Genomic DNA, 15,023 nt, shown 5'->3' with positions numbered 1-15,023 from the left:
TAATCTTAGCAGGATCAAGGACTTAGTATCAAGTACCTTTTCTTTTCCTGTAACTTTTATTTCCCAGCTGAAATGGATTGCTGTTTATGATGTTTTAGGCCTACTTTATTTTAAGTCTTGAACTGTTGAAATTATGTTCTTTCTTTTGTCTGTTTTCTTGGGTCAAAAGTTTTCACACCTTTTGCTATCTTATCTCACTGCCTTTGTTTTAGCACCACTGTATTCTATAACCAACCCCCCAGCTTCTCCCCCATGGACACAAAGGAACTTCACTGGGGAGATATAAACCATTGTTGATTTCAACCATTTGTCTTTCTTTATTTTGTCTTTTGGGGTTTAACATGTTAAGACAGATTTTTATTTTTGCTTGTATGCCAATGGGAAATGTTTGCTACATGTTTACGCCTTGTTTGATGTGGGCAAATGTTCAATTGAATGGATTCATACCCACAACTTGAGTTTCTTTATGTTTGAAATGACTTTTATTTGGTTATAGTTAAGAAACTATAAAAAGGGGCAGATAGATGGTATTGACTTGAAATACTTTCTAAGTTTACTGGTTTTATTGCTCAAATTGTCATTTTGTTTTGAATGCCTAACGTTTTGTTTTACTGACCCTCAAGACCCATACTGTAGGTGTGACTGTCTCCAATTGAGAAACTGAAAACATTTGCATACTTTTGTTGACGTGTGAAACTGCAGGGCACTGCTTGACTCTGTAAGATTATGTTGCTTTAAAGCACCTAGGCTGTACAGATGCTGGTAGTAACTAATATCATTTCTATACTTTCCTTGATTTGATTCTCTTTGACTTTGAATTTTATTTTTGTTATTCTGTTGCACCTTTTATTTCTTTATGCTACGGTTTATTTCATTTGATTTCCTTTTCAGTTTGTTCTGACTAGGAATACTTGTTGCTCAGATGATATGGTTACAGATTTCCCAATTCCATTATAGGTGCTAAGATAACAGGAGGATAATTTTATATAATCCTCATTTGAGCCTTTTCTGGCTGTGTTGCTATTTTATTTTTATTTTATTTTTTCCTTGTTCTCATTGGTTTAATTTCTGATGGTCTGTTTGCTTGCCTTAACGGCTGATATATTTTAATTTCATTAGAAAACATATGGGTTGAAGTTTCATTTTTATGTTGTTTGTTTGTTGTTGTGTAATGATTTAATTCATACATTTACAAGCTTTTCTCCTAGCCACCCATCGCCGGATGATAGTTGATGTCTACAAACAGACCCTTACCATGTTGATGGTTTTTAACAATGGTGATGTGTGTAAATAGCCTGTTACATTACAGGTTGAGGACTTGAACCTTGTACTTCTCAAGAACACTGTTTATTAGATTTGGACGAGATGTTTTGTTACCCGTCATAAGAAATGTTTACATTATTACTAGGAATTCTGTTCTGAGGCATCACAAGCCTCAAAGTTCATGTACTGTATTGTTTGCGTGTTTGGAGGTATAACTGAGAGGTCAAGACAGACCTGACTGCAGCTGACGTCATCTTTGAAAAATGTTGAACTCCACTGAATAATAATTTCCTTTTTAGTACTGGAATGACAGCTTAAACCTTTTGCTCCAAAGCTACATGTATTTGCAAGATCTGTTTACAGACTCAGACAGTCGCAGACCCAGAAACATCCTAACGACGCATATCTCACTTCCCCCGCTGGCTTCAGAAGTGTGACGAGACACAACTTATCGAAAGGGGGAAAGCAACCAACACCTCCCCTGGAGACCCCAGCAGACTTCAGTGTTCCTGGGAGAGCAGCATTTGGAAGTCCTGTGTAACATCCCACAAAAGGACCTTAGTCAGAACATCACGAGAAAGATTGGTAGAATAGTGGACCTGCTGTGGGCAGAATAACCCCCAAAAACAGCAAGGATCCGAAGGTTCCAGGTAGTCGACCCTGACCTTCAGACTAGAGAATTTTTATTTTGTTGGTATACTTTAACTGGAGAAGGAAACATTGAAGAAAAAGAAGAGGAACACAGGGTGTGGGGGAACGCCCCCTATTAATAGAGCCAAGCGCCGCCCTAAGCACATTTTGCACACACATACACATACTAAACATTGTGCACCACACGAAGAATGGAAACTGGCTTTGGTTGCATTTTCTTAGCTGTTTCTATGATAGACGATGTCAGTCTTTCTACTGTTGTTATTTTTATCTGTAACCTCCTTCCACACCCTAAAAGTCCTCTGTTGTTAATAAGCTGATTCATAATTTATGTAAGCAAGTTTAGATGTTCAAGTCTTTAAGGACTTGAAAAGGGGGAATTGAAGGGAATATTTTGTATTCATATTTTATGTGAATGGTTTAATGATTCAAGTCTTTATGACTTGAAGACTGTATAGTTCTTATGGTCATTTGTGATTGTGTACCCATGTGTACCCTGTGTGTGTGTCTTTGGTCTGTATGCAGTGTATCCATTGTTTATGCCTTTTGCCCATCACCAAGGTGTGAATGTTTGTAGAACAGCATGTGTCCAAGCCTCTGAAGGACTTCCCAGAAAAGGGGGTAGTTTTAATTAAAAGATAATAGAAGCTGACCAGACCTGATGAAGGCCTAATCCTCATCCTCCCTTTCTATTGCATATTCAAACTGGGTTGGACCTAGAGGTCACTCCTTCTTTGTGTGTAACTTTAAATATGGTCTCTGTTAGTCAGAGAAGTTAGAAGAGAATATTGAGAATCTGGTGAAACCCATGATGGGGTGACACAAACATGTACTTTTCTCCCTTGAGGGGCACTAGGCCCCTCATTGAAAAGAATAAAGCCTGGATACTGACTTGCATCGTCCTGATTGAGTCTCAAGAGAAATATGGTAGTAAAAAATATACTATCACGCCACTGTGTAACACCGACACTCACAGCAGAGCAGGGAAGGCCAAATGAGAGCATTTAGCCATGTGAGTCTTTTCGAGCCAGAAGCCTATTCATTTCCTCTGTGCCCTTAAGATGCAGACTCACCGATTGAAAACAGGATAAAATAGGATAATTGCTCCATTATCCTATAGAATGGTAGCATTTGTGTGACTCAGATTCTTTTTAGCTTGACCGAGAGGGCAACAAACAAGCAACTCTCATGGCCTTGGGACAAAACAAGCCGTCTCTTATCGTGACCCCGTTTAACAACAAAATCCAAATGTCTTCAATTCAATTTTATTTATTTATATAGAGCCATTAACTGTGAATACTGTCTCCAGGGCACTTTGAAGGGCTCACGACCTAAAGACCCTCAAGGACAAAAACAGAAGGCAACAGTGGCAAAGAAGAACCCTTTCATATAAATATAACCCTCTTCATGGTTTAGAGGGGGGCCTCTTTCCTGAGGTCCCCCAAGCAACGAGACAGACGGAAGGGAAGAGGAGAGAAGGGACAAGGGAAGGGGAAGGAAGTCAAGGCTGTTTTGCTGTAGATTCAAGAACACACGAGAGGGAAAACACTGTACAATCTTCTTGACGTTACCATAAATTACGGTAGACATTTTACCACTCTCATAGCAATGGAATGCGTTTAGGCTTGTGTGCCTCTTCGTTCCTATCTGAGCTCCGCTACCTGTCTTATAATAGGACAGATTTACTTGCCAACGTGTAGAAGGTGTGCTCTGTGCAGAGAGAGTCTGTGATTTCCACTTTGGTCTGCATCCGCTTCTCGTCCGTGCCGATGAACCGCACTCGCGATGTGGACCTCAGAGCATCCAGGTGCAGTCCGTACCGGACCTCTGTAACACCACCAGCTGGGAGTGTTACTTAACTCACGAGGCAAATGTGCATTCATGTGTGTATGCATGCGTGTGTGTGTGTGTGTGTGTGTGTGTGTGTGTGTGTGTGTGTGTGTGTGTGTGTGTCTAAAATAGTCTGAGATTCTCATTTGGGCTAAATGTCATGCATACCACACTTAGGCCAAAGACAACATCACATTCATGCACATCACTTGTCAGCGGTTCAAATTACAGTACCACGCATGCATGTGAAATGCATTAAACTGTGAGATGTTGAAATTTCATGATATATAGATGTAACGTTCTGTCACCCACTTTACAACATCAAAATTACAAACAGCTGCCTATAACAACCACATTAAGTAATACGTTAAGAAGTGGGGGGAAGAATATTTTACTTTGCTTTTCCCATATTCCATTCATTATTAGTCAGTCAGTGACATCATTCTGAAAAAAAAATCTGCAATGCTAAATTCACAGGCTTCCAGCATGGTCCCACAGCCAGCTGACTTCAATTAATATGTTAAAAAAATAGAAAATAGTGCATTACTTCAAGCTTATACTATCTACCCACACATATCCTGCTCCAGAGTATCAGTGACTTCAGTTAAAGAGTTTATCAGCTGTTTGTCGGCTAGGTATTATGTGTCTGAATTAAAAAAAAAAGTCATGAGCCTCAAGTCATAATATAATTACTACTAATCCACTCACTGGTGACTGGCTTTGTGTCCTTGTCGGATTTGACCTTGTAGGAGAAGCAGATTTTGGTCTTCACGCAAGCAGTTTTGTCATGATCCTCACAAGATGGCTGCTGAAGGTTGATCTTGGTTGGGTCAAAGGTCATGTTGGCATGGAGTTCGGCGACGTCCCGAGACCTAGACACACAAGCAAAATAATGGAGTCTGACAGTCTGAACAGTCTGACAAACAGATGCTTCCATGAGCATTGCAATAACACAGATGCAGCACAGTGAATGAGGCAAAGGGATGGACCTCAGCTTTCCCTTTGATGCTCCCCATCACACTCAACATAGGCTCATTATCAGAACCATGGAAGCTGCTTTTAAAGGCATGAAAAAAAACAACAAGAGTTTTTTTTTTTTTTTTTAACCCTGACAGTCCAGCAATGAGAACCACCAGGGTATGTGGAGGTCACTGATTTCCACTGAGCACCGCTGCTGCCCTCAAACAGCTGTGGAATCACACAGTGAAGAGGGTTCACTTGTGTGGGGAGTCTGGAATTAGGGAGTGATCTGTGCAGCCGGGGGCTCCACCGAGGGCCAGCTCCCCTGAGGATGTGTGCAGTGCCGCGGCCTCGCCGGCAGCCATGGGAGCTTCTCACAAAGTCTCTGGCTGGATGTTTGGATGAGGGCCTAAGACTGGAGAGGTCGATACATTCTCTATCAGGGCCAGAGAATGTTTGTGTGGTCTCTGTGTACGTGTATCTGTGGGTGTGGGAGGAGTGTGTGTGTGTGTGTGTGTGTGTGTACAGTATGTGGGAGGGTGTGTGTGCCTGTGTGTGTGGGAGGGTGTCTATGGCATTGTGTGTTCTGAGGGATTTGTAGTGTCTTGCACTGACCGATCAGGGAGTTTGTGTTGTGAAGAAGAGGAATGAAAAGCAGTTGTTCAGCCTCCACTCATTAGTTTCTGTTTTCTACACAACAATCCACTCTAGAAATAAGGCAAAGGAAAGTAAAGTGCCCGGTAGTTAGCAGACACTTTTATCCAAAGTGAAATGGACTCGCGACGACATAACATTCCTAGTCATTGACAATGCTTTGTCCCCAACTGCCCTCCTTTATGGATCTGTAAAAAGAAACTGTAGTCATATTATTCAGGCAGGACACGGAGTACCATCTTCTGCTGTTCTGTGAGGAGGTCAGTGTTCTCCTGGGATGGGGAGGGAGGGAGGGGGACGCGAGGAGAGGACGGCATGCTAACCTGGAGCCAGGGATGGATGAGCCAGGACTCAGTTCTCTGTGGCTCTAGGAACTATTCTGGTCGTCTCAAAAGCCACAGGTTGACGACATAATAGAGATCTGCCATACGCATTTGAGCTCAAGAAAAAGGGGTCTGGATGGAATGGCTCAGTGGGGAGTTGAAGGAGCGAGAAGTGCGTGACTAGGGTCAGGTTTGGATTGACAGGCTTTAAGAATGCTGGCTGAACCAAGAACTGTTAAAAGTCATGGCAAGTGTACAGTGTCAGCTGAGGCCATAGAGACCAAGTAAATAGCTGAGATCAGGGCACGCTGCCCAGCCAAATCTTTAGCACCCCACCCTCTTGACACACACACACGCACACACACACACATGAAAGTAAGAAACACACACACACACACACATGAAAGTAGGACACACACACACACACACACTCACCAGTAAAGAGATGCTCCACCCAGACCTCCAATAGTGACGTCAATAATACCATCGTTATTCAAATCCATAATTCCGTGGATGGACTGGCCAAAAAATTTCACTTTGTCACCATCCCCTCCAGCAGCGATGCGCTATGACACACACACGCACACACACACACACACACACACACACACACACGCACACACACACACACACACACACACACACACACACACGCACACACACACACAACAAAAGAAGCAGTACAATGTCAATAAGTTCATTTTAAATTCAGTATTCAGTTGGATATAAAAGAGGCTGCATTAGCAATGCATTCCAGACCACACCATTCTTTTTCTCATGTTCACACCCCCCACCCCACTCTCCGCCATAAATGCCCTCACATCCTGAACTTTTCCCTTTCACCTTACCTGCACATACTTCTTCTTGAGCGTGTTCTGCTTGTTTCCATGGTAAATGTACACCGCCCCTTTGTGGTCATTCTCCAGCGGCGAGCCAATCACCACGTCGGCCGCGCCATCCAGGTTGAGGTCCGGGATGGCGGCGATGGCCGTGCCGAAGCGAGCGCCGCACGGTTCGTTCTTGATGCCGCTCTTGTTGTGGGCGCAGGCCTGCGGCTCAGGCTCCAGGGTCATCACATGCTCAAACTTACTATCCTGAGGGGACAAGAGAGGAGCGATGACGCAACGCCATGGAGAATAGCCTGACTAGCGCCAGACTATGAGTCCCCTGCTCTGGAATGATGAGAGGTTTTTAGTTTATTCTTTGGGTTCTACCAGTCCAGCAAGCAGTTGGGAGTTTTTTTGTTTTGGTGAGGACACACTTCCATTGCAGAGATTTCAACAAAAAACAGCAAAAGGGGGTCTCACAAAGACGCTGTTTTAAAAAAAAAATCATTTGATCACAGATTATGTAGATAATGTCGTGGAGAACCGAGCTGCAAAAAGGGTGCAATGATGTCAGCCATTAGCCTGGAGATTCCAGACTCTGGTAATCTAGAAAGATTAAGGGTCTGGCCACGAATAATGTAATGGCCCAACTCGAGGGGCGGCACCAAGTGTGCATTTGAAAATCTCACTGCACGCAATTGGATGAGACTACACAACCAATGTTTACTGACTGATTTCGGACTCCGGCGCAATTGGATAACACCACGACTGGCATCTGTTTAGCTCGCCTTTGGCCCGCCTATATCAGATACACCGATGTGATTGGCTCCCCACGATACAAGTGGCAAAAGTAACGTGCGTCATTACTCATTGCCAGAGTGTCTCACTGAGACAATTAAAATTGTGCTCTTGCGAGAAGTCTGGATTTTCCAAGGTAGTCAGCCATCACATTGTGCCTGATTCCAGCCGGTTCTGATCACTTCTGATATAATTTGATTGATGCTCATTAGACAGAAGTCTGAGAGTAACTGGAATCTTCTAGAATATTTCCAGACCAAATTTAACCAAATTCTTTTTGCTTTTCAGTGCCAGGCAATCTTTATTTTGTTTGATATAGCATTTCATATTAAGTGTTCTGAGATAGAATTTTAAATTTAGTGTCCTTAGTTATGAAGCACCACATACAGAATATCTGCCTTATTTCACTGCTTGACTGCTTACATATTGTTTTGTCCACTATGACATTAAATGCATTACTATGCAGTCTGTCTGATCAGGCTTATCAGGACCACTATCTTCAATGAGTTTTACTACATGATTAGGTTATCAAAGGTCCTGCCTCCCTCTAGAGTCACATGGATCAGTTTGAGGTAGACCTCAATTAGATATTTAACTGATTCCCCCTCCATAATATAAACCTGGCTCCACAAATGTCTCTAGAGATTTAGATTTTACCTCTTGCCCTTTGGACACACAGAGGAGACTCGGAATAGATTAAATTCACAGGATTTACAGCAAACATGTGCTCTAAATATGCGGGACAGACTGATAAATACACAGCGCCTGGCCATACTCTACTCTGGCTCTTACAGATGTATACAATTTGTATACTTCAAACACAGGACACAAAAGCACATGACAATGTTCATCAGTGTATATTAAGGATCTTTGGTTCAATCAAGCACGTATTTATCCACCAGATTCATAAACACATGCCACCATGTCACTTCTTGTGTCAGAAACCTGATACATCATTTGATTCAGTGTTTTAAGTCAACTCAAGTCAGGTGACACATGGACACGCACAGCCACAGCCAAACTACACACATACACACACACACATGTGCACACACACACACACACACACACACACACACACATCCATCCATACACCCCCCACCACACACTCACACCCAGACCTACACACACACACACACACACACACACACACACACACACACACCACACACACATTTACCTTCAATTTGAAGACATACACCTGACCTTGCTCTTCCCTCTCTGACCCCATATACATGGGAGCCCCAACCAGGAGCAGGTCAGTGTAGGAGTCCATGTCCACGTCCACCGTCTGCAGCACGCTGCCAAAGTAGGAGCCAATCTGAGGGGAGGAAACAAAACAAGACAGACTGAGCCCCTACTATAATATAACAACACTCCCCCAGACTGAGCCCCTACTATAATATAACAACACTCCCCCAGACTGAGCCCCTACTATAATATAACAACACTCCCCCAGACTGAGCCCCTATAATATAACAACACTCCCCCAGACTGAGCCCCTACTATAATATAACAACACTCCCCCAGACTGAGCCCCTACTATAATATAACAACACTCCCCCAGACTGAGCCCCTACTATAATATAACAACACTCCCCCAGACTGAGCCCCTATAATATAACAACACTCCCCCAGACTGAGCCCCTACTATAATATAACAACACTCCCCCAGACTGAGCCCCTACTATAATATAACAACACTCCCCCAGACTGAGCCCCTACTATAATATAACAACACTCCCCCAGACTGAGCCCCTACTATAATATAACAACACTCCCCCAGACTGAGCCCCTACTATAATATAACAACACTCCCCCAGACTGAGCCCCTACTATAATATAACAACACTCCCCCAGACTGAGCCCCTATAATATAACAACACTCCCCCAGACTGAGCCCCTACTATAATATAACAACACTCCCCCAGACTGAGCCCCTACTATAATATAACAACACTCCCCCAGACTGAGCCCCTACTATAATATAACAACACTCCCCCAGACTGAGCCCCTACTATAATATAACAACACTCCCCCAGACTGAGCCCCTACTATAATATAACAACACTCCCCCAGACTGAGCCCCTACTATAATATAACAACACTCCCCCAGACTGAGCCCCTACTATAATATAACAACACTCCCCCAGACTGAGCCCCTACTATAATATAACAACACTCCCCCAGACAGTAACTAATCACGCTGATTGAATGAGACAGTGATATCCAATCTTTAATTAGCGTGTTTATGTCTGAGACAGGACGTGATGGAGGATGGTGGAGGGTGAGACCCACCTGCTTTCCCTCCAGGGTCTGCGTGATGGTGATGTTTTTAGTTTTAACGTCAAATCGGTAGATAGTCACGCGGCCTGTGTGGTTGAATCGAGGGGCGCCGGTGATGTAGAGCATGCCGTCCGGTGTGGAGGCTGACTGAACGTCGTAACCTGGACACAGAGAATCACTGAGGCTCAGTTGATGCAAAAAATTATTTTGACTATGACAACTGTTACATGACAGGATGTCAACCATTTTTAACTTTCTCTCTTTTAGTTACAATGGCACAGCACTTCATTTTTTCCCAATGCATGACATACATACACAGTATGAATAATCACAGTAGCCATTTCTTCATAAAAAGTAATTCTGAAACCTGAAGGCTATACTCATTCATAGGCAATTAACTATACTAATTATAGTGCCAACCAAAATCTCTGATCAAGTCAAGCCCAAGCCAAACACACATGATCTCCTTCCACAGCTGGTTTTAATGAGTCAGTGTTCGAAGGACTTACAGGGAGTAACTCGGAGGGAGTAAAACACCTTATGTATGTGAGACGTCAACAAAACAGTCGCCAGTTATTTACCCCCCATGAAGCCCTATTCTGTTCACCTCCAGCTGTTCACTGTGTTTATTGTGTTCTTCTCTATAAAATATTGCCCGTGTGAGATTAAACAGCTCCATTAAGGCTCAAACAGCTTCCCTTCAAGGCTCAGACAGCAGTAGCTAGGCTATGCAACCTCAGGGCCCTTAAAAGGAAAAGGGCAGTGAGAAATCGGGCCTATTTTTGGTCCGGCTGGTGGCCATTTTGGTTTGTGTGTCTGGTGTTTATGGCTTTGCTCACCAGAACCCGAACAGTGTTTAGACTGGAGTCGTGATGCACTTCAGATTAACAAATGAGGGGCACTGTCTCGCTCACAAGAATGGAATGGGTCATAATGGAAAATCTCTCGCTGTGTTTATATGCACTTCCATTGCCAGCGCAACACAACAGAAGGATTAACGCACCACACACTGTACTGTCAGTGTGAAATAATTACCATACTTCAGCTCAATGTGACCGAATAAGACAGTAAGGAGTAGGGTGAGGTCTTAATAAAGCACTGTCATCATCCACATACTGTACTGTAGCATCACAGTAGTAGTAGTACTAGCATGTAGTTGGGCCTTCTAGACCACCTAGTTTCCTGTGTCACATAACAATACTATGTGTATAGCACTGAAATGTATTTTTAAAACACTACAGTGTGTTATCTAGTGTGTTATCTGGGACAGGTAATGGGGATATCCAATCCCATCGAAATAGTATTCTGTCTCACCCTAACACAGTGTCATCCGGCTACATATTTATGACCCTGCTAATGGCTGTAGAGATTTTTGCATTCACTTTACTTCACTCTTTAATTGTCTGTTCACAGCAGGGGTACAGAAAGGGGCAGCCTAGCCAGAGTGTCCTACTCACCCACGTAGCCTGCCAGGCCTTCGTATCTCTCCTGCAGGGGGTCGTGAAAGGTGGCCTTGTGGGGCTCCACGGTGACCCCGTCCTGCTGCATGACCACCGTGCCGTTCCAGTCGAAGGCCCCCACCGCCCCGAGCATCAAGGCCTCCTGCCACACAGGAAGCCGCACGAAAACCAGACAGGAAGGGGCGGGTCAGCGCAAAAGAGTAAACACATTGTAGGGGAGGTTGGGGGGGGGCAAGGGGAAATGCTGCAGGACAATGTGCTGGTCAGAAGTATTTCATCAGGCTACAGTGAGTGGGGTCAAGAGCAAAAATAAATGTGTGTGTGTGTGTGTGTGTGTGTGTGTTTGTGTGTGTGTGTGTGTGTGTGTGTGTGTGTGTGTGTGTGTGTGTGTGTGTGTGAATGTGTTTGTGTTTGTGTGTTTGTGTGTCAGTGTGAGGAGGGTGTTTTGCTAGCTTCATTCATTCATTCATTCAAACAATTAAAGCTCCAGCTTACAGTATATACTGCCACCAATTCTATAAACAGGGCTGAATGACAGCAAAACAATTCAACAATAGGAACAATTTGTGTGCCTTGACAGGCCTCAAATTAATTTGAACCTTCTGGCCATCTTTATAGTGACCATATAAGTCAAACTGTTCCCGTATCAGTCTTGAGTGCTTGATGACGACAGGCCATTGAGGGTCATTACAAAGGCATGCAAGCGTCTCCAGATAGCGCCAACTAAGTGCCTCATAGTCAGGTGTGTGGGTTGGAGAGCACCAGAAGATTTTGTTTACAGATACGGACCACAGATAGGGACACAGGAAATGCTTCGTGACTACACCGCTGTTTTCATTGGACCGACTGGCTTGAGTCAACTGTCCAGGAAATCATGTGCCCGGCTAGACACAATGCATGTCCTTAGAGGGTGTTCAGAACTTCAGTTCTAACTCTCTCTCTAGTTTCATTTTAAGACACAAATATCAAAAGAGTTTTACGTGATGGTGAATCAGCATGTTACTCAGAAGGGGGAGAGGGCGTATAACTGATGAAAAAGATAGACAAGGAGGATGCAGTTTTGCCAGACCATATCACTGCTGAGTAAAATGCAATTTATTGCATTTGTAACATGACTGTTGGATGACTCTGTAGTCTTGAGCTTGGGGACGTGCTTGCGTCAGCATATTCAAATTGATTTGCTGTACTTATCCTTGAAACAATAACTTACTTTCGAGGCATGGGCGCTGAAGCCTGCCTGGGACATCTCCATTTCAAAAGACGACGTGTGTTTGCCAGACGTAGCTGCAAAACAAAAAACAAAGCATTGTTGCCTGCCTTCCTGTTTTCAGTGTCATCACAAAGCCTTAGCATTAACGTATGCACACTTCATCCATCACTGGCAGCCCTTTCAACAGACATCTGCTTGCACTACAACTGAACTTACGGTACCAAATCCCATGGGACACGGTGATGGAATGGATTCAAGACGGCACCTATAAACACAGGCCTTCTCTGGGCATTCAGACACTACGGTTGAGGAGCCCTCGCCCTTCTCATCCCGCTGGGCTCCTCTCGTCTTTGCCTATTTTTCTTTTACCCCCACTAACACGTTCAAGTTGTAGTTCTCGGGGTTTCAAACAAACAGACTCTCTCTACCCGCTGAGAAATCCACCCCCAGCTCTCCCACAAGTGATTTCGAAAGGCATTTAAAAACCGCTTCATAAACACTCAACCTCTGCAAAACAAGGGGATTTTCCTCTGAATTTCAACTGCTGTTTTCTTCTCTTTATTCATGAGGGTTGGTTCATTCATGCCTGATGCTATCGGCAGGAAATGTGAGGCCGTGAAGCAGAAACACACCAGGAGGTGCCTGTACTGCTGTCAGTCAAAAGAAAAGTAGAGCTCCGCTCTAGAATCTTTGGTTCTTACCCTCCAGAGCGAAGATGCGGCTGCCGAGGGCATCCACAATGGTCAGCAGCGCCACCTCATCAGACACGTTGAAGAAATGGTCGCCCTTGGGCTCGCTGGCGATCGATTCGATCTCCTCGATGAATGTCTTGACCTGTTCAAGGCTTTTGTTTTGCCTGTTGTAATCACCAAGGACCTAGAGGGAGTAAACAGAATAAATAGTTTAACATGGTCAAATGTTTTTACTTTTCTTAAATATTTTCTTGAATTTATATAAGATTATAGGTGCAGTACAATACAGGAACTCTCAAAATATTAGCTATCATACTTGCACTAGTTTCTAATGCACAAGTCTTTCATGATGTTGAACACAATTTTATGTTTTGGAATCTTGAACTCCGATGTTTAGCTTATTATAGAATCAAATAAATGTCAAACACAACTGACACAACTGGACTATATATACTGTAGCTGTCTGGAAAATCAACTATACAGACAGCTTTACAGCAACATTTTATGGCTCCCAGTTTGACAGCGGACATCAAGTGGACGCAAGAGAACTCTAAATCAAGGCTCTGCTAAGTCCATGAGATGCTATTTCCTTCATTTTTCTGCAGATTTCCAAACAGAAGAAGGAGGAAGGCACAAGCAAGCCACAAAAGCTGCCTTACAAATAGACAGATGAGTATTTGCATCTGTGTCCCTGGTTAGTGGGGAGGGGCGTGTGTGTGTGTGTGTGTGTGTGTGTATGGGGTGGGTAGGGGGATTGACGGGACGTGATGAAGTGGAGACTCACAGCGATGGAGAATTTCTCGATGCCTTCTTCCTCGCAATTTTCAATGACCTTTTTCAGTCTGTAGTTGTCATGCGACTCTCCGTCCGTGACGATCACCATAACCTTCTTGGCATCAGGACGGGCACCCCTCTCCACCGTGAAGGCCTCTTTCCTGTGTGTGTGGCGGGGGTGGGGGGGGGGAGACCAATGCTCAGCTTTAAACTTTCCCTCCTTACTGTCAGAAATCACTAATAATCATCACAATAACAAACTGTATGACAAATAGCATATTAAACATTGTGCTACTGCATCCAGAACAAAATGTAAACGTATGAAGTAATGTTAATGTTCATGTCATCAACTTACAACCCAACTGAAAAATCACATAAATATTATGTCTCTAAAAAGTCATGGTGACAAACATTTTATAACACCGTAGAGATGAAAAGACTGAAAGATTGATTGAAAGAGACTGAAAGAGATTGAAGATGTAGTCATTGCCTAGCACAGGAAACACACCATCACATCCTCACATTCACACCTTCCCCACAAACAGAAATAGGATACAAAGTATATGACATCATCACTTCACTGACATGAACAGAAGATAAATGAACGAATTTAAACATACTGCACATAGTGATTCTATGACCAAGCACAAGGCATGTCTGTGGGCCCTACCGTGCCGTATCAATGCCCAGTGCTGTCATGGTCTTCAGGCCTGTCCGCTGTGGGATCAGGCTTGCATGTTTCAACAGGTCGTTGGTGTTGTCAAACGTGCTCAGGTTGAACTCGTGCCCCACGTTGTCTCCATAGGACACTATGCCCACCTGTGGAAGCGTGCGGCTGTAAGTAACAACTCAAACAGCAGGGTAGGCCTGGGGCACATCCATGAGTGTGTGTGCGTGTGTGTGTGTGTGTGTGTGTGTATGTGTGTGTGTGTGTGTGTGTGTGTGTGTGGTACACACCCACTGACATTAATGAAGCTTGGTTAACTAAAGCATTCACCCTTCTATTCCACACTGTTACATCACGGACATGTCTCCCCTGCTAATTTAGTCTATAAAAAGCAAGTAATAATTATCATAAAACTCTCTCTCACACACACACACACACACACACACACACACACACACACACACACACACACACACACACACACACACGCACACTGACAAACATTCAAGTTCACCAGTACCAGACAAAACACCACCACCTGTCTGTCTGCTTCCCACATACAGCTCCACCCACAAACACACCCATGCACCTACGTCCACCCCTGTCCCACCCATTCTTCACACACGCA

General features: G+C 43.9%; 1 protein-coding gene across 1 annotated transcript in view; it reads right to left on the bottom strand.

Annotated features, from left to right (window-relative positions):
- Window positions 1-15,023, bottom strand: part of itga1 (integrin, alpha 1) — a 49,634-nt gene that overhangs the window by 15,030 nt on the left and 19,581 nt on the right. Inside the window, exons 7-17 of the mRNA XM_076284637.1 lie at window positions 14,399-14,547; window positions 13,739-13,889; window positions 12,964-13,138; window positions 12,263-12,336; window positions 11,050-11,194; window positions 9,605-9,753; window positions 8,487-8,627; window positions 6,530-6,775; window positions 6,117-6,247; window positions 4,453-4,616; window positions 3,605-3,741 (exon numbers count right to left, since the gene is read on the bottom strand). Coding sequence (XP_076140752.1) covers window positions 3,605-3,741; window positions 4,453-4,616; window positions 6,117-6,247; window positions 6,530-6,775; window positions 8,487-8,627; window positions 9,605-9,753; window positions 11,050-11,194; window positions 12,263-12,336; window positions 12,964-13,138; window positions 13,739-13,889; window positions 14,399-14,547 — 1,662 coding nt within the window. The remainder of the gene's footprint in view (window positions 1-3,604; window positions 3,742-4,452; window positions 4,617-6,116; window positions 6,248-6,529; window positions 6,776-8,486; window positions 8,628-9,604; window positions 9,754-11,049; window positions 11,195-12,262; window positions 12,337-12,963; window positions 13,139-13,738; window positions 13,890-14,398; window positions 14,548-15,023) is intronic.

Source organism: Alosa pseudoharengus, unplaced genomic scaffold (genome assembly GCF_046254945.1).
Source record: "Alosa pseudoharengus isolate Yale_2024_CS ecotype anadromous, Long Island Sound unplaced genomic scaffold, YU_APseudo_1.1 YU_APseudo_1.1_scf_14, whole genome shotgun sequence".
NCBI lineage: Eukaryota > Metazoa > Chordata > Actinopteri > Clupeiformes > Clupeidae > Alosa > Alosa pseudoharengus.
This window is presented reverse-complemented; position numbering and strand designations above follow the sequence as displayed.